Source organism: Myxine glutinosa, chromosome 6, assembly GCF_964187855.1.
Source record: "Myxine glutinosa chromosome 6, kmMyxGlut1.1, whole genome shotgun sequence".
NCBI lineage: Eukaryota > Metazoa > Chordata > Myxini > Myxiniformes > Myxinidae > Myxine > Myxine glutinosa.
The window spans coordinates 61,723,708-61,743,725 of NC_136266.1; the positions used below are offsets into that span (position 1 = coordinate 61,723,708).

The 20,018-nt window shown below is 44.8% G+C and overlaps 1 protein-coding gene across 1 annotated transcript in view; it reads right to left on the minus strand.

Moving 5' to 3' along the window:
* LOC137429877 (uncharacterized) overlaps positions 1 to 20,018 on the minus strand; it is a 94,300-nt gene that overhangs the window by 64,390 nt on the left and 9,892 nt on the right. Inside the window, exon 2 of the mRNA XM_078781037.1 lies at positions 15,062 to 15,521. Coding sequence (XP_078637163.1) covers positions 15,062 to 15,521 — 460 coding nt within the window. The remainder of the gene's footprint in view (positions 1 to 15,061; positions 15,522 to 20,018) is intronic.

Genomic DNA, 20,018 nt, shown 5'->3' on the forward strand with positions numbered 1-20,018 from the left:
TTACACAAGCCTTGATCTTGTATACAAAAAAAAAAAAAAATGTTCAATGTTTCGGCAACAATTCACCGGGTCTTCACAAAAGCCACAGCAGGTTTGTCTGTTTTCCTTTGAGCTTCACCAACTTTATGGCAGGGCTTTATGGCAGAGTGGTCAGACGGAAGCCTCTCCTCAGTAAAAGACACATGAAAGCCCGCTTGGAGTTTGCAAAAAAGCACCTAAAGGACTCTCAGACTGTGAGAAACAAGATTCTGTGGTCTGATGAAACCAAGATTTAACTGTTTGGGGGAAGACGCCATTGAACAGACGGAAGCCAAACAGTGGAGAAATAGAGAAAGCTGCATGTAGAGAAAGACACAATGAGCTGCTAAATGAGCCATTGAGGTAAATTGGATGTGTTATTGTTGTCTTAAAAGGAGTTTTGGTTGTTGCCAAAAGTTTCTGTGTTGTGTGGTGTCTGTTGTTAGTGGGTCACCTGTCTTCTTGTGTGACATGAGCAGGGATGTATGTAACTGTGTGTAACTGCCTGGGGTCAGGAAAACAACTTCAGTTGCAATTTGGTTGAAATTAAAGGTTCTGAAAATTGCCCAAAGTGTTTTTTTAAAGAAAATTCACTGCATTTAAAATGCGTTTCCTTCAATCTGATAAACAGGCTTGGTCGGGCCAGCAGAAAAATAATACATTTCAGCCAAAGGTCTTATCAGCTCTACATTCCTTGTTCCCACACAGCCCGACTCGTGCTGCGACCTTGAATCGACTGCCTCGAGCTTTACTGGCAATGCAATTGAGCAATTGGACTGGATTTTACACACTTTGACTGTCAGTTTAATTTGCACAGGGAATGCAAATTGGGAAACAGTGCCCCAGTTAGCACGAGAGTCAAGTTTGGGGACAATATGGTGACAATTGCATTCCATTGAGTGAGTTACACGTTTTCGTTTATAATTCAACCATGGGGAGTGTAAGAGGTGGGAGTGGACATTTGTGGATCTGGAATCATTTGTGGATCATTTGTGGACAAGCTAGTTCCATGGGATCCTGCGGTTTTTTTTGTGTGCCTATTTGTCTGTCTGTCTGTCTGCTACACCAGGCCCTTGGATGGGCTTTTTCATGAGACGAACTTCAGACAAAACCCTCTTTGTTCTACTTTGTATTTCAGAATTGATCTGCACCTCACCCCACCTCACTGTGAAACTTTGGTGGACAGGTTGCGTGTGTTTCAGAGGTTTATGGACAGATTTGGATGTAATCTGGTGGGCAGTATCAATGTGTAAGGAGACCGACAGACATTTCAGGTTAGAGTTGTGACATGGTGTAGACAGGTGGGAAATTGCGATGTTTTGAACGTGGCAGTGCCATGGATGCAGTGTCCCAATTCTGCTCTGGTAAATTAGTATTTACCCATCACTGCAATTGGTAGTGGTGCAATTGGTGGTGATTAATTCCGGTAAATTTGGAATTGATGGTGGTACAAAGATTGGTGCATTTTGTAGGACACTCCGATGTGACGTGTCAGAGGATGTGACTTGTTAAGGGTCATTTTGGGAAAGTTAAACATTGAACATTTTTTGATATTGGAGAAATAAATTCTTGAAATATTGAATGACTAGCTTTAATTGGTGACCAAATTCTGCTACCGCATTGTAAATAGTATGAAGATTGTAAATTCTATGAGACAAAGTGTAGACGAATTTTATTTCACTTCTAAATTTGTTGTGGACGTGGTCCTGTGTGTCTTAAAGTTGTGGACAAGATTACATTAAATTGTTGTGGACAAACAGTGTGTGAGACAAGTTGATTTAATTTTAGTAAGAATGGTAATGCTAAATTGGGAAACAGTGCTTAAATCCATGTTTTCCCCAACACAATGCAATTCACACATACACAAGTTGGACGAGTTAATTTGTGAGTGCACCAGTGTTGCAGGAGGCGTTGGTGAATGAGACCAGCTGCATATCCTCTCTGCACGCTTTCATTTCCTGCTCACTTTCCACGATGAACTTGATCTGAATTAATAGTTAACGAGTATCACCTCAAGTCTGTATGCAACTTTACTTACGAAGCCCAGAGATTTTGTGGACATTCAACTTTGAAAGAAGAAAGTGCTTGCAAAATGGATCCGTGCAAATGCCAATAACATATGCTGCCAAAGACAGGCTGATTGCATGAACTCTGATGTTCATTCCAAGGAATGATGTCGAATTTGAGTTACGAGTCTTACGTATGAACAGTGAGCTGTGCCGATGGCAGCGCTGACGAGAAATGATCTGGTTTTCTGCTAATTTTCTATGCTGACTGATTTATGTGAATTGAAAATGGTGGACGACTGATTTGCCTTTGATTTCCCCTTACTTCTGATGTCCCTGTCTTTCAGACACTGTATGTCTTTCAACACGTAGTGTGCTTGACACCCTTTGGCTAGAAACAGAAATATTGATTTTCCTCCATGGAGCACACCATCCTCCTCCATCCATGCACTTCTTTCTCCAATACCTACATTTACACGATGTTAAGATATTGGCATGGGCCAAGTTTCTACCTCTGCATTAGAGAAATTAAACCGACAAGTGAGATACCCGTGCTGCGCACGGGAGGGAGGCCAGAGGCAAACAGGCAATGCAGATACGGCGAATGCTAAAGCATGAAACCAATAACTTCCACATTCCTGTGGCACCCTCAGTCGCACGTCAGACATGGACAGCAAGTTCGTGAAGGACTTCCATGAAAAACGTACCCGTTCACAAACAAACGGGTACGTTCACGTATAGAAACATCGACGGTGGGTCCGTGGCGAATCTGCATATGGTGATCTGCGAAGTTCACGTTTAGAAAGTGGAAACCATCACGGCATGTGTCTTGAACTCGATATCTTGAACTCATCACTTGAACTTGAACCATCACTTGAAACCATCACTTGAACTCGATATCTCTTTTTTTATTCCAAACAACATAGCGCCAATCACAAAGTAATCACAAAATAAACTTTTAACAATATTGTTAATGTTTCCTTCATTGTAAAAAAACTAGCAAGTCAACAGTTAAAAGGATTTTGAGCCAATAGGTGTTAGGCCTTGGCAAGATCGATGGAGACAGCAATCTGTTAGCGTATACACCACCCAAACAGCTATGTAGAATTCTCTAATGTAGAGATTAAACTCACGTCGTTTGAACTTTGGCCGAGGTCATTATTGACTTTTAATGATGTTTATACAGTCACGTGAAAAAGTAAGTACACCCCATGTAAAGTTTTGACTTTTCAACATACAGCTATTTGATCTTTATTTCAACAATATTGAAAGATAAAGGTGATATAATATAACAAATATCATGAAACATTTACATTTTGTAGTCCATTGTATAATTTAAATAAACATAAATGCAAATTTCACATGTGGAAAAACTAACTGCACCCTTGGCTCTAATAGGTGGCATTGCCCCCTTTGGCAGAAACAACCTCAAGTAGGCGTTTCTTATAACTGTCTACCAGTCTCTGACATCGCCTAAGATACATTTTTGCCCACTCCTCCATGCAGAATTCTTTCAGCTGTGCGATGTTTGAGGGGTTTCTTGCATGCACAGCTCGTTTCAAATCCCACCACAACATCTCGATGGGATTTAGATCTGGGCTTTGACTTGGCCATTCCAGAACCCTCCATTTCTTTCTTTTCAGCCATTCCTTGGTGGATTTACTGGTATGTTTTGGGTCATTGTCATGTTGCAAGGTCCACCTTCGGTTGAGCTTCAACTTTCCGACAGATGGCCTCACATTATCCTGAAGCACCCTCTGGTACAATGAAGAATTAATAGTGGATTATATGATGGTGAGCTGCCCAGGCCCTGATGCAGCAAAGCTGTCCCAAACCATAATATTTCCACCACCATGCTTCACAGTTGGTATCAGGTTCTTGTGGTCAAATGCTGTCTTTGGTTTTCGCCAAACATGTCTTCTGGTACTGTGGCCAAATAGCTCTACCTTTGACTCATTTGTCCAGAGCACATTGCCTCGGTGTTCATTGGCAAACTTTAGTCTTGCCCTGATGTTCTTTCTGGATAGCAAAGGTTTCCTCCTGGCACACTTCCCATGTAGATCAAATTTGTGCAGCCTCTTTCTAATGGTGGACTCGTGCACTTTGACATCAACAGTGGCAAAAGCTACCTGAAGGTCCCGTGATGACATTCTGGGGTTCTTAGAGACGTATTTCAGCATCTTGCGGTCTGCTCTCGGGCTGAACTTGCTGGGGTGGCCTGGCCTGAACAAGTTGGCAGTTGTTTGGAATCTTCTCCACTTGTAGATGATCTTCTGGACAGTCGAATGATTGATTTCAAATTGTTTGGAGATCTTTTTAAATCCCTTCCCAGACTGATAGGCATCGAAAACCTTCTTTCTGAAGGCCTCAGAGAGCTCTTTTGATATTGGCATGGTGACGCCGCACACTTCAACATCAAAGAGAAAACCAAACGAAATGTCTGAGGTTTAAATAAGACAGGTTCCTCCAAGATCCTCTCTAATGATGTTCTAATCATTTGCACCTGAGCTGGTGCACCTGATTCTAATTTTAGGTATTTGAAGTAGTGATAAATGTAGGGGTGTACTTACTTTTTCCACATGCGAAATTTGCATTTATGTTTATTTAACTTATACAATGGACTACAAAATGTAAATGTTTCATGATATTTGTTATATTATATCACCCTTATCTATCAATATTGTTGAAATGAAGATGAAATAGCTGTGTGTTGAAATATGTTGAAAAAGTCAAAACTTTACATGGGGTGTACTTACTTTTTCACGTGACTGTATACGAATCAAAAAAGAAGATAATTGGTTATGGGTCGTCCTTTCTGCATATCTCGTGGGATTGTGAGATGGAGAGACGACCGTGATGGTGGGGAAGGGGTTGGCATTCTCTCAAGCAGGGATTCAACCCATGTCCTTATAAAAGGTCTTTGTCCGAGGTCACAGAGTCCGATCCGTGCAGCCGATCGGTGCAGCTGTACAGCGATTGTTGCATCCGTTTGTGCGGCACCCGGGAAAATAACGTTATGCGGGAGTCCAAACCTGAAAATGCTGGAGACCAAAGCTAAAATTATAAAAACAATATACCCTATTTTACTCCAGGTGATCCCAGGATTACTCACCCAAAATATCGTTGCGATCGATTCAGCCGTTTTTGCGGTACCTTCGAACGGACGGACAGACGGACGGACGCAGACAGAGACGGACATTTGGTGAATTATTGGGAAGATAAGAAGATTGCTTTCTACAGTAAAGGGGCTTTAAAATAATTTTCGGCTGGATTACCCCAAGAGAATAACAATTAAGAGGATTTTGCTTCGGAATTGGTGTGTGTGTGTGTGTGTGTGTGTGTGTGTGTGTGTGTGTGTGTGTGTGTGTGTGTGTGTGTGTGTGTGTGTGTGTGTGTGTGTGTGTGTGTGTGTGTGTGTGTGTGTGTGTGTGTGTGTGTGTGTGTGTGTGTGTGTGTGTGTGTGTGTGTGTGTGTGTGTGTGTGTGTGTGTGTGTGTGTGTGTTCTTTTGGATTTGGATCCTTGCCAAGTGGTTTTCGGTATTCCTTTGTTGTATATCTTCCTTGTAACCGAAGCGAAGTCCTCCACGTCCTTAAAAATCTAAGCGAAGTCTATAAAAATCAGTCGATTGTCTTCTGAACAAGTTTGGACATTAATTTTTGAGTCTGTCTATCATTCAAGGCTAAATTAATTAGTTCCACATCAACCTACAAACAATTCCATAACAAGACAAATGTGAAAATCTGCACAGAATCAAGAAGATGTACACATGAAAACTCAAACACGCACGTGAAAAAGCACGTGAAACACGTGCTTGCACGTGAAAAAGCTGAATGCCTCAACTCTGTGTTTGCCTCTAAATCTTGTGTCCCAAACCCATCCCTCTCGGTACCCACCGTACCCAGTCGTACCCAGCTGCTCCTGGACTCTGTGTCCTTTCCTCCTGACAAGGTGGAAAAGTTTCTGTCAACCCTCGACTCGGATTCTGCAACTGGACCTGACGGCATCAGCCCACGGGTCCTAAAATCCTGTTCTTCCGCTCTTTCACTCCCTCTCTCTGTTCTCTTCACCCTCTCTTTTGCTCAAGGTCATCTTACATCTGCTTGGAAATCTGCCAACATCACTGCTTTGCACAAAAAAGGTGCAAAAACAGATCCCAGCAACTACAGACCAATCAGCCTTCTCCCAATTATCAGCAAAGTCATGGAATCCATCAATTGCTTCAGATATGAAATCTTTCCTCTTCTCCAATGGCTTGATCTCTGATCATCAATTTGGTTTCAGACCTGGACACACTACTCTGGACATGCTGCTTCTGCTTTCACAACAATGGATGGAGGTCCTCAACGCCAAACAGGAAATTAGAGCAGTCTTCCTTGACATATCACGTGCCTTCGATACGGTCTGGCACCCCGCTCTGCTCACCAAACTCTCCTCTTTTGGTATCCATGGAAATCTCCACGCATGGCTGGCGGACTTCCTCTCTAGTCGTAGGCAACGTGTGGCCCTGAATGGGTTTCTCTCATCTCCTCTTCCTGTTCAAGCTGGAGTTCCCCAAGGCAGTGTTCTGGGCCCTGTGCTTTTTCTGGTCTTCATCAATGATCTCTCTGACTCTCTTGAAAATCCTCTCTATCTCTTTGCTGATGACTCTACTCTCTGTCGCTCCATTCTTCATCCCTCAGATCGGCAGTCTGCAGCCTCCTCTCTCTCTGCAGACCTGGACAAAATCACAGACTGGGCAAACAAGTGGAACATGTCTTTCAATCCTGACAAATCTCACACTCTTACGATGTCTCTCCGAAAAGACCGACTGGACAACCCTCCCATCCACTTTCTGAATAATCCTCTCCAAGAAGTTCTGTCACTCAAGCTTTTGGGTCTCTCTATCTGCCATAATCTTTCCTGGGAAAACCACATTTCAAATCTGGCCTCCAAAGCCAGTCGCCGACTGGGCATCCTCCGTCGTGCGAAGTCCCTCCTTGGCACACCTGAGCTCCTCACCACATACAAGGCTTTCATCCGCAGCTCAATAGAATACTGCTCTCCCCTCTGGGCTGGTGCTCCTGCCTCACACCTAGCTCGTCTTCACGCTGTTGAAACCAAAGCATTCAGAATCATTGGAATCTCCCGCGATGAAGCTAACTCCAAGGGCCTCTCACTCACTCACCGCAGCAGGTTGTGGTCTTTCCGTCTTCTACCGACTCCTCTCTGGCCTTGCCCCCCCCCCCCCCCCCCCAGCTCTCTCTGGGCTCTGTCCCGCAAATATTCCTACAGGTCGCACAAGATCTGCCTGCAACCCTCTTATGGTTAAACTGCCAAAATCAAGACTCTCTGCTCACCTTCACTCCTTCATTCCTCTTTTCTCCTGCCTCTGGAACAAACTCCCTCACTCTCTTCAATCCCACTCCACCCTCCAGGTCTTTAAAACAGCTGTTCACCACCATCTCTTATCTTCCCCCATCCAAAACCTTGATCTTTTCTACCCCCGCTAATTTCACCCCAATTCCACTTTTTTGAAATACCAACTTCTGTCCTGGAAGTCCTTGGTGTCCTTGTGTTTTATACTTCTCCCTCCCCCTTCCCACGCCTCCTCCCCCCAAGCCCTCCCCCTTCCACACATCTCCCTGCTCTCAAATGTTGTGTTTGTGTGCTTCCCCTTCTCTCGCCATCTTGTCTTCCGCTCCCTCTTCTTATATATTTTGTTTGTCTGGTTGATTTGTTTGTGAAGTAAATGTTAGCTCTTTCATGAGCCTCGATTCAGTATACAAAAAACAAACAAACAAACAAAAAAAAAAACACACACAACTCACTTTGACCAAAAATACATTTTAAAGCAATAAAGAAGAGGAACCTTGCCGTTATAAAAAAGGAAACTCAAAGTTGTTCGGCAAACAATTTCCATGTATTGTGCTTTTCATCTACCATCTACCAACAGTACTGTGGAATTGAATTTTATTAAAATACTTTATGCCCCATACCAGCATTGCAGGTTGTATTGGGATAGGCTGGAGTCACCTAATAAATCTAACAGTTTTCGACATCCAATCATGCTGAATGCCTGAACCATGCTCTTTTTTTTTAAATCCCTAAATCCCTTCTATTTGTATAGGTATTCTAGCTTGGATTAGGTATGTAAGCTCAATTAAATACTTATCATCTATCGAGTTAAATAACTATTAAGTATTAGAAAAGCAATTATATCAAATACTAGCAGGAGCACCTGAGTTGTGGAGGGGCGGGGGGGGTAGGGAGGGGAGGGGAGGGGAGGGGAGGTAAGGGGAGAGGAAGGTTGAAAGATATATTACATATAAATCTTTTGGGGGGGGGGGGTGGCTTTGACAGGCCCCTCCGTTTTGGGGAGGGGGGAAGGGGAGGAGGAAAAATTTTCCCGTGCAAAAAGTGTTTTAACCTCAGTATTGTGCAGGTAAAAAAGGAAATTGTAATACCCTCTGCCACCATCACCAGGTGGCGTTACACGGTACACATTTACATGGAGAATTTATGCCCCTCCCACGCCTCCCAGACTCCCGCATGAGACCGCAGCCACATACCCTAGGTTACCCCCCAGACAAAGTTGTATTTGTACTTGCACCCCGAGTAAAGTATAAAAGCACTTATAGCTGGATTATTCAGCGTTGCTCAAGCGAAAAAAAGAAACATTAACATCTATCTATAATTCCAGTAATCTCTGTGTGTGTGTATGTGTGTATGTCTGTGTGTTTGTCTGTGACCGCTGTTTCTCGACAACCACGGGTCCGATATACTTGAAACTTGCCAGGTATATTGCTGGGGACCCGAGGATGTGCCTTTTCAAGGTTTCATATTAATCGGACAAGTAGTTACCAAGCTATGTCCAAAAAACGATTCAACCAATCAGAGAGCAGCGAGTTATCACGTGTGCCGAACGTGGCGAACAGACTCTGCCTCGGACGGCACATTTGAGAGCGTATTCATTTATTTCACGTTGGCAAACTATGTTGGCGTTAAACTATGTTTTACAACTAATTAAAACTAATTTGCGATTCTTTCGCTTTCCTGCGCGTTTGTGCACGCTATGGCGATTTCTTTACCAAACTCCGCAAGCCGTTCGCTTTGGACCAAACCATTTCATGTAAATAGAGGGGGGGGGGGGGGGGGGATTGTCACCGTACTCGCAAGCCGTTCGCTTTGGACCAAACCATTCCATGTAAATAGAGGGGGGGGATTGTCACCGTACTCGCAAGCCGTTCGCTTTGGACCAAACCATTTCATGTAAATAGAGGGGGGGGATATAATTTTAGATATATATATAGTACGGGCATGCCCTAGTATTTGAAATGAGGGCAAATATAATGGAAAAGCAATTACATCCAAATCAGAATCCATCACAAATGTCAAATCATCATTTTATCTTTTCGTTGAATATATGCTGCTGAATGTGGCGTTCATCACGTTTTTGAGTTGAGTATGATGACGTTCAGGAAGAAGAAGCCTTACCACCACTTCGACCGCTTCCGGAATAGTTGGATTATTTGTGTTCAAATGTTTGGTGATTGTTTTGTATTTATTTATGCGAATGTGTACTTGTATATAACTGTCATTAATCAAAAAGGCTAAGGCACTATAGAGCGATTGTTTAAAAATCCCCAAAAAACATTTTTTTTCTTCTTCTTTTTTTGCCTAAACACTCCCAAGCAGTCACTGATGAACCTCTGAAAGTTTGACGAAGATCCGTTCAGCCATCTCTGAGAAAAATGGCAACACACAGACCAACGTCTCTTTTATATAGTAGATATACTCTTAGTGGATTAACTTCAATACCACGTGGTGAGCTGGTGTTGATAATGAATTAAATAATGCCCTTTTCCCCAGTAAGGAGAAAACAATTAGCTGACTGTCTCCTAAGTTTTCTTTGCTTTCCTTATTATGGCAAACAGGCCCATTTTGTTCTCCAAGGACTACTCATGCCTCTTGGACTTGCTTAGATACTGTAATCTGGGAACTGGCTTTTTATTCAGAATGCAACCAGTTGAGGGCTCCTCATTGGCTAAGAATTGCGACACACTGACGTCAATTCTCTATTCCCATGACCTCGATGCTCCCTCCCACCAAACATCCCTCCCTTCTCTCAACCCCAAGAATGCATAAGAGGGCACGAACTGTACCCTTGGACAAGAGATTTTCTGGACAGCCTGTTGTGTTTATTTTACTGCATAATCTCTTCACATGCGCATGTCTGATTAAATGGTTTAAGCTCACGAACCTGAAGAACTGATTTATTTCTTCCACAGTACCAAAAAGTAAACTTGGAAAAATATTATTCTTTAGACTGAAAAAATATCGATTGATGTGCTTGAGTATCTGCATAAATATCATGACATGCATAAATATCCAAAAAATATCTTCCCGGTGTGTACCCCAGTTTAAAATACGTACACCGTATCCCTGCGTGTTGTAAGAGGCGACTAAAAGGGTAAGCGTCGGGATGGGCATCCAGCCATAAAACATTGCCTCAAAAAGGGAACCATGACAATTACAATTACATATGGGCAGGGTACAGCCCGAAGTACCCGTGAGGGCCCTCACCCCCTCTCGTCAAAAATCAAGGTGGGGAACCCGATCGAACAAGGGTGGAAATCACTCAATTTATGACGAAACTTCTGATGCCCCAAGTGGAGATCAGTTTCTGAGGTTTGGGACATGGAATGTAGGGACAATCACAGGGTGATCATGAGAAGTGGTGGAAGTATTGGTCAGAAGAAGAGTGGACATATGTTGTGTGCAGGAGACGAGATGGAAGGGAAGTGGTGTGAGAATGGTGAAAGGTAGGCAGGGACAGAAATACAAGTTTTGTGTCAATGGTGCCTGGAAGGTGTGCATGGTATTGGTGTCCTGTTTTCTGAGGAGTTTGTAGACAGTGTGGTGAGTGTAACGAGAGTAAGTGAAAGGTTGATGATGGTGAGAATGATAATTGGAAAGCTCTTGGTGAACGTCATCTCGGGATATGCTCCACAGGTCGGTCGGAGCGATGAAGAGAAGGACAAGTTCTGGTGTGCAATCGAGAAGATGATGGAAAACGTGAAAGATGAGGAAGTTGTTGTGGTCGGAGTAGACATAAATGGACATGTGGGAAGGAGTATAGACTGTTTTGAGGGAGTTCATGGGGTTAACGGATGTGGTGTGAGGAATGGAGAAGGTGAAAGGATTTTGGAGTTTGCTGATGGAACTGATTTGCTGATTTGTAATACTCAGTTCCAGAAAGAGGATAATAAGCTTGTTACATACACGTCAGGTGGGTCGACGACAACCGTTGACTACCTGATGGTGCAAAGGTGAGATGGGAGCACTTCCGGGACACAAAGGTGATCCCGGGGGAGGAGGTTGTTTCACAGCGCCACTTGGTTGTCTGCGACATAAGGGTGAAAGGTGCGAGGAGAGCTCGGCGGGTGAAGTACCAACCGAGAATGAAGATGTGGAGGTTGAAAGACATGACAGTGAGGGAGGCATTAAAAGAGAGGCTGCATATGGTAGAGGATGATGTGGTTGAGCTTGAAAGTGGTTGGATGTCAATGAAAGATAGTCTATTGGGAGCCGTTAGTGAGGTATGTGTGTCAGCCATTAGGGTTTAAACCCCATGACTCAATTGATCAGGACATCTGAAATTATATCATGTGTTTCTGTAACCTGATTTGAACTCAGCTGTAGAGGCTGGTGGACAAAATGTGGTTTCCAGGCTCGAGGTGCTGGCTACTGGAAAAACATGTGGTCTCTTAGCTCGGTAAACAAGTCCTTGGATGCATGTGCCAGACAGAGATAAGAAGCCCACAACCCACATACAGAGAAAACATGTTGCCAAACGCCTTCCTCACAAAGGGAATAATTAATTATATATCTTTGTAGTTTCCAGTGTGTCTCCTAAATCAAGGACATAACCAACCTTGGGAGGAATATAGTCATCACATATCCTTTGATTATTGTGTATTCAGCATGTGTATTCAATCATTAATCTACTATTATGCTTAGTGTCAAGAAAACCATTGAAGCTATTGTGAGAACATTTCCTTCGGCCTAGCTCGGGTCTGATGTGTTTAGATAAAGAGCCAGAGAAGGTCACCCTATCTTATGCCCACATCTTTTCAGTCTAAGTTTGGCCTTCTGCAGGAAGGGATCATGGTAGGGGGTCTTTAAGGCCCAAATTTCCTTTGTCTTTAGCACAGACTCTTATCTGATTTTCTTGCTATATATGAAATGCCCGTTTGCTGATTCTGGAGTGAGTGTCTTGAAAGTGTCCTGCTGCGTGTCAGGCAGTGCATTTTTGAGCCTTGCTCCACATTGTGTGTTTGTAATCGATTTCATTAAACATTGCTGCTCTGATCCTTGTCCTCCTTCCTTCCCTCGAGGTCTACGCCCCACATGTGGATGGACAAAAGGACCACCGAGGCACTCGGAAACATGGTGGTGGGACGATGAAGTTCGGAAGAGGATTGACGAGAAGAGGAAGAAGTTCAAGGAGTGGCAGAAGGTGAAGGGTACGGGGGCAGAAAAGGCAGAGCCTGAAAGTTATAAGGCAACCAAGAAGGCTGCAAGGAAAGAGGTAGCAAAGGCGCAGGAGGCATGTAGGAAAATGTTCAGAGAACGCTTAGATTTGGAAGAGGGTCAGAGAGTGGTATTCAGGATTGAAAAGCAGATAGCAAAAGAGAGGTGCAATGTGATGGGGGGGGGGGGGGGGTAGGGGAGGAGAGGGAAGTGTATTGAAGGATGAAGTGGGACAAATCATTGTGGACCCAGATGGAATTAAAGGAAGATGGAAGAGATATATGGAAATGCTGTTGAATGCAGAGAATGAATGGGACAGCAATATAGAGTGTCACCCAGTTTTAGGACCGGCAGAGAAGATAACTGAGAAGGAAGTTGAGGAAGCAATCAAAGCAATGAAGAGCAGAAAAGTGGGAAGGCCGACGGGAGTTGTGGGAGATATGTTGAAGGCAGCAGGAAGTTGGGGTGTGAAGAGAATGACAGAGATCTGTAATCTGGTAGTGAAAGAAGGCCGCATTCCAGTGGATTGGGAACCAAGTACCCTTGTCCCTCTATACAAGGGGAAAGGTGACCCTCTGGACTATGGCTCGTATAGAGCGATAAAGTCATTCAAGCATGGAATGAAGGTATTCGAAAGGGTGTTGGAGAAGAGGATAAGGAAGAAAGTGAAGACCGACGAAATGCAGTTTGGATTTATGCCAGGGAGAGGAACAACAGACGTGCTTTTTATTGTAAAGCAGTTGCAGGAGAAGTACGTGGAGAAGAGGAAGAAGTTGTTTCTTGGGTTTGTCAATCTGGAGAAAGCATTCGATCGGGTTCCAAGCGAAGTGGTGACATGGGCATTGAGGAAGTTAGGAGTGGAGGAATGGTTGATCAGAGTAGTGATGGCAATGTACGAGAGCGCACACAGTTGTAAGGATGAAGGACGGGAACAATGGTCAGTTTGAGGTGAAGGTGGGAGTGCATCAGGGGTCGGTACGAAGTCCATGACTATTTGTAGCTGTGATGGAGGTGCTGGCTCGGAACGTAAAGGATGCTTTACCATGGGAGATGTTGTATGCAGATGATCTGGTGTTGATTGGGGAGAGTATGGTGGACTGAAGGAGAAGATGAACAAGTGGAAGGAATGTATGGAGGCAAAAGGTCTGAAGGTGAATATCGGAAAGACGAAGGTGATGGTAAGTGGTAAAGCATGTGGTGAGGTGGAAAGAACTGGGAAGAGGCCGTGTGCTGTGTGCAGGAAGGGTGTCGGTGTGAACTCCATTCAATGTACAATGTGCACTGAGTGGGTTCATCAAAAATGTTGTGGTCTGAGAGGGTCTTTCACCAGTGTGGCAGCTACATTCAAGTGTAAGGTGTGCACAGAGGGAGCTGCAGATGGAGGAAATGTTGAGTTGGATCTTGGAGACGGCATGAAGCTGGAAGGTGTGAAAACATTTTGCTACCTAGGAGACATGCTGAATGGAGAAGGTGGATCAGACTCGGCAACGGTTGCTCGAGTGAGATGTGCACGGAAGTAGTTTCGGGAACTGAGTGGCGTGCTGACGAGGAGGGGAGTGTCGTTGAAGCTGAAGGGAAAGGTGTATGCGATGCTGCATGTGTGAGAAATGTTATGATTTATGGGAGCGAGACATGGGTAATGAACGTAGAGCAGCAACGGAGGCTGGAAAGGGTGGAAATGCGAATGGTTCGGTGATGACAAATGATGACTTGCGAAAGATGATGGGAATCGAGCCTGTGATGGATGCTGTGAAGAGAAAGAGGTTGAGATGGTTTGGTCATATGTTGAGGAAGGATGAAAGTGGCTGGTTGAGAAGAGTGATGGAAATGAATGTAGAAGGAAGTAGAGGATGGTGAAGACTGAGAAAGACTTGGCTAAAGGTGGTGGAAGAAGAAATGCGGGCAAGGGGGTTGACAAGGTGAGATGTAGAAAATAGTGCAAAATGGAGAAGATCATCATGGGGCCCCACAAGGCTAACCCCCACTCTAGCAGGGAAAATGGCCAGAAAATGCCTGTTGTTGTTGTTTGTATGCTTGAGAAAAGGTAAATAAACAAGAGCGAGAATCGCTTTGCAATATATATCCCCGACCGATGTGACAATTTCTCAGTCGAAAAAGGGAATAACTAAAAAATTGGCAAAACGCCCTAAAACTTGAACTTATTCTGCAACTTACCACAATAAAGCCATGTTCCAAGTTTCAGTTGAATATGTTAAAGGGTATGGGAAAAACAAGTTTGAATAACCACAGGTGGGACAGATGGATGCACAGATGGAGAGCAAACCGATAGTCCCCTCTAGTGAAACCGGTAGGGGGGGGACTTATAATTTCCTGAACAACACTCAGTAACAGGAAAAAACGAAAACATAACAGCAACAAACGGAGCATTGAGGTAAGTTACACAAAACATTATGACATTGAACTTCAAAGCATGGATGTCCAACTGCACAAAAAAAAAAAAGGAAATGATTTTGATAAAAAGAGTGCAAGGGAAACATCGGAAAGAAAAAGCTTCATCACGTACCAGAGTTGGGGTTTAACCTGGAACCATTAGGCTGGAGGCTGTGGACATTATGTATCCTGATCCCAGATACACCATGAGCACTTTGAAGTTGAGCATTTGTATCTCCAGAACTTGCGGATGAAGATTTCAACAAGCGCAATTTCTGGGCACAGGCAGAAAGCTTGTCACCTACATGGTCAAGCATCGAGCAGAAAATATGTGCCGAAGAAGAGCTGGCAGACTGGATAACTCCTGGCTTCACCAAAGACTCCATAAACCCGTGGAACTCTGCAGACATTGCAAAAGGAAGCTTTTGCTGCACACGTGAGAGGAGCTCAGCTCTTAATGCATTTGATTCTGCACAGGCTCGGAGCACCTTAAGGTTCTCAATACCCAGCTCCATGACAACGGCTTGAGCAGTTTCTGGTGTCAGGCCCTGTGCCCGTAGCCATTCTGGAAAGGTCTCCATTTCAGTCATGACCTGTTGGAGACACAGAACCCCACAAAAAATAGAGACAATACCCCTATGTGCTCACCTGGAAGAATAAAGCAGAATACTACACTGACTAAAGGTATTTTAGACAGTATCATGGTATTTTAAACCTATTTAAATGGTTGCTTGGAGACAGGGCAGCATGTAGAATCATACTAACGTAATCATAAGACTCTAAAAATCCTTTCTTTTTTTCGGTGGGAGAGGGGGGGTTCGAGAATCCCGGTTCGCCCCCCCCCTCCCCCACCCTCGTAGATCCCCTCGACCCTGATTTTTCTTATGGCGTGAACAAATTTTGGTACATCATGAGTGACGAAGATTGTCATGAAGTTTCATTGAAATTGTTGTGTAGTTTCGGAGAAGAGAGCAAATATCTATTTTGGGAGAGCTAAAAAACCCCGTAGACCTTCTTACACCTCAAGTTTTTAAATGTCGTGAACACATTGTGGCATATCATTGGTGACGAAGGTTGTGGTTAAGTTTCATTGTAATTGTTTGTGTAGTTTCTTCGAAGAAAGCAAATATCTATCTTGGGGGAGCCACCTCTCACCCTCATCCTCTTCCCTGTAGACACCCTTAGGGGCCAATGTTGTCTTTTTTGGCACATTACTTTTTGGCACTTTTATCCCTGGTAGACCCCTTAGACCCCAAAAATTTTTAATACCAAGAACAAACGAGTTCCAACATACCAAAATTCGTTTTAGCCAAGTTTGGTCACCATCCCATCAGCAGTTTCGGAAAATAAGTTGCAATTGTTTACGGACGGACTGATGACACGCCATCCCATACGCTACCCAGAACTAAGTTCCAGGTAAGCTAAAAATAAAGGTTCCGCACGTCATCTTTCCCCACCCATATTCTTCAAAACCACAATTTATATATGCATTAAATAAATAATGGGCACAATCGTTATGGGCGAAATGTATATGGGCGTTGAATAAACTATACTGGGAACTAGATATGGTACTCGCAATAGTCCAAGACAAGAAGAGACAATAAAAATTTTAAGCCGCACGAGATGATAATATTGTCGTGTCTACTCTGTAGTGAAGACCACAGGGCACCAGATGACCAAACGAGCTTTAACTCCGAGGCGTATACCCAACTATGGCGGTACCTTTTGCACGCGCGAGGATGGTGGAGGGTAGCGAGGTCCTTACATGCACGGACGGACTGCAAAAGGGGTGGGGGGGGGGGGCATCCGATCCCCACAACAAATAAACAGACAAGACAGGCAAATCAATAATACAACAAATTAAATGCAACAAATAATGGTTTAATGAAAATACATGCCAGGATAACAAAAATGAAAGGCAAGGTAAAATCTAATTCCTAAATGAGGGACCCTCCATACGGACTCGTATACGGACACAGGGAATAATAAAATAAAGATAAACTGTGGTGTGGTGCGATGGCCGATACTCTGCCTGGCGTCCTTGACCGGACGTGGAAACACCACGAGGGAACCGCACAAGATGGCACGCAGTCGCGGCAGAAGTAGCCACCGACCCACGGAGCGACAGCCAAACTCCATCCTCCTCCGATCATCGCAATCCACCGGGCTCCACCACTCGCTTAACTAGCGCGCACCGCTCCACGCGCAACCGCCTCCATTGTGGGTACAGGGAATGAATGAATGAATGAATGAATGATCGTTTTAAGGCCATTTTCCCTGCTAGAGCGGGGGTTAGCCTTGCGGGCCCCATGACAATCATGGTTCCCTGTTTTTGAGGCAATGTTTTTATGGCCGGATGCCCTTCCTGACGCCAACCCTTAATCGCCTCTTACGATGCGCAGGGATACGGTGTACCTATTCTAAACCGGGGTACACACCGCGATCATTCATCCCAGCAAGCTTGTACTCAATTTGCCGACCTCGGAAGGATGACAGGCTGAGTCAACCCCCCTGGTGTTAATTTAGCGATCGACCGGGATTCGAACCCAGGATCCCAAGCCAGCACCCTAACCGCTAAGCCAACACCAGGCTACACCACCAGGGTGGGCACCAGGGTGGGTACAGGGAGAAAGAGCAAAATGGGTCCGCCTTCCACGCAGCCAGGAACAGAGAGAGCGTGGATGCGACCGCCTGTAACCAGCCAGGGACAGAAAGAGAGCGAATGTGACTGCTCGTACCCAGAACCCGGACCAAGAGAGAGTGAATGGCGGTGCTTTCCCTTTTTGCTCCGACTGTCTCAAACTTTCTCTCTGACGTCACCCGCACTCCAATCACCGAGAGCCGTCGAATCATCCCAACCAATCGTCCTTCGGGGTGTGGCCTCACGGCCACCCTTGGCACCCAGAGAAGTTTAGGCTGGGTGGTGTCGTAGTGTCTGGGTACCCTCAGTGATTGTGTTATTTTAATCATGGGCTGGTCGCATGGCCAGCCGAGTGTGCTTTATAAGAACGAAGGGAAAAATCACAAGGGTAATTACACACTGGGAATTTTATCCATATGCCCTAACTAATTAGCATAGCTCCACCCCTCGCATGGAGAAACATACCGCTTACACGGACATCCAGTCCTAACCTAAATACATCGAGGTGGCTTCACCGCATACGGAGCACGCTACGCTATACAATTCTTCCTCGACTATGGTATTTCATTACCTACCACCATACACGTAACAATAGAAATGAATTTATAAAAATTATATTTGTTTATAATTCATTGGTAACTCTTCAATACAGAAAAAAATATTTTGTCATTTCTGAGACGACTGCAAGTATCTTGCATTGTGCTTTGGTGTTCGACATGAAGAATTAATTTCCTCATAATCTGGATGAATTATTTTCTCATTGGACAAAAAGGTTGAATTAAAATAGGTGTTGGATCATTCGCTGACGAAGCAGCCGTGCCACTGATGCGATGCCCTCTGTAGGTTAGGGCAGAAATTAGAATTTGCTTAGGGTGCCAGCGATAGCTCACCTACTTTTCATGAAGGACGCCGTGGGAACTTCAACGTCCACAAACTAATGGCAGTAGATGGGACGCCCATGAGTCCATCCGAGGGACGGCATTGTACACACATCTGTGAATCATCCCACCTGTGGAACACCAGGATGACAGTTTATAGCTGGGTCAGGATTTGATCCCAGGCTATTCTCAGCCATCCTGCCAGCGGAAGGATAGCTGCCAATGGGACGGGATGGGATAAACCAGGCCAGAGAGTAGGTTTGTGTAAAAGTATTTCCAGGTGGAATCAATATCAGACACAAAGGGCAAATTGTAGTCGCTGCCTGTTGATCTGTGTATCAACAATGGATGTGGAATACGTGTGCAGTTTGGTAAGGAAGTTTAAAGCCTTACTTAGAGCACAACTTTTAAGATGCCTCTTCATGGTTGTTGTACTCACCCCCCCTCTCCCCCAACACAAGTCGTGGGCTAAATCTTCACCAATCTTCCCTGATGCCTGGTGTTGTTCTCAAGGCAGCATGACTATGGTCAGTGCGCATTGGTCCCCGTGTCTGTGTGTCTGTCTGTCTGTCTGTATCTGTCTGTCTGTGTCTGTCTGTCTGTGTCTGTCTGTCTGTGTCTGTCTGTCTGTGTGTGTCTGTCTGTCTGTGTCTGTCTGTCTGTGTGTGTCTGTCTGTGTGTGTCTGTCTGTCTGTGTCTGTCTGTCTGTGTCTGTCTGTCTGTGTGTGTCTGTCTGTCTGTGTCTGTCTGTCTGTGTGTGTCTGTCTGTCTGTGTCTGTCTGTCTGTATCTGTCTGTCTGTGTCTGTCTGTCTGTGTCTGTCTGTCTGTGTCTGTCTGTCTGTGTCTGTCTGTCTGTGTCTGTCTGTCTGTGTCTGTCTGTCTGTGTGTGTCTGTCTGTCTGTGTCTGTCTGTCTGTGTGTGTCTGTCTGTCTGTGTCTGTCTGTCTGTGTCTGTCTGTCTGTGTCTGTCTGTCTGTGTCTGTCTGTCTGTGTCTGTCTGTCTGTGTCTGTCTGTCTGTGTCTGTCTGTCTGTGTCTGTCTGTCTGTGTCTGTCTGTCTGTGTCTGTCTGTCTGTGTCTGTCTGTCTGTGTCTGTCTGTCTGTGTCTGTCTGTCTGTCTGTGTCTGTCTGTCTGTGTCTGTCTGTCTGTCTGTCTGTCTCTGTGTCTGTCTGTGTCTCTGTCTGTCTGTGTCTCTGTCTGTCTGTGTCTCTGTCTGTCTGTGTCTCTGTCTGTCTGTGTCTCTGTCTGTGTCTGTCTGTGTGTGTGTGTCTGTCTGTCTGTGTCTGTCTGTCTGTGTGTGTCTGTCTGTCTGTGTCTGTCTGTCTGTGTGTGTCTGTCTGTGTGTGTCTGTCTGTCTGTGTCTGTCTGTCTGTGTCTGTCTGTCTGTGTCTGTCTGTCTGTGTCTGTCTGTCTGTGTCTGTCTGTCTGTGTCTGTCTGTCTGTGTCTGTCTGTCTGTGTCTGTCTGTCTGTGTCTGTCTGTCTGTGTCTGTCTGTCTGTCTGTGTCTGTCTGTCTGTGTCTGTCTGTCTGTCTGTGTCTGTCTGTCTGTGTCTGTCTGTCTGTCTGTGTCT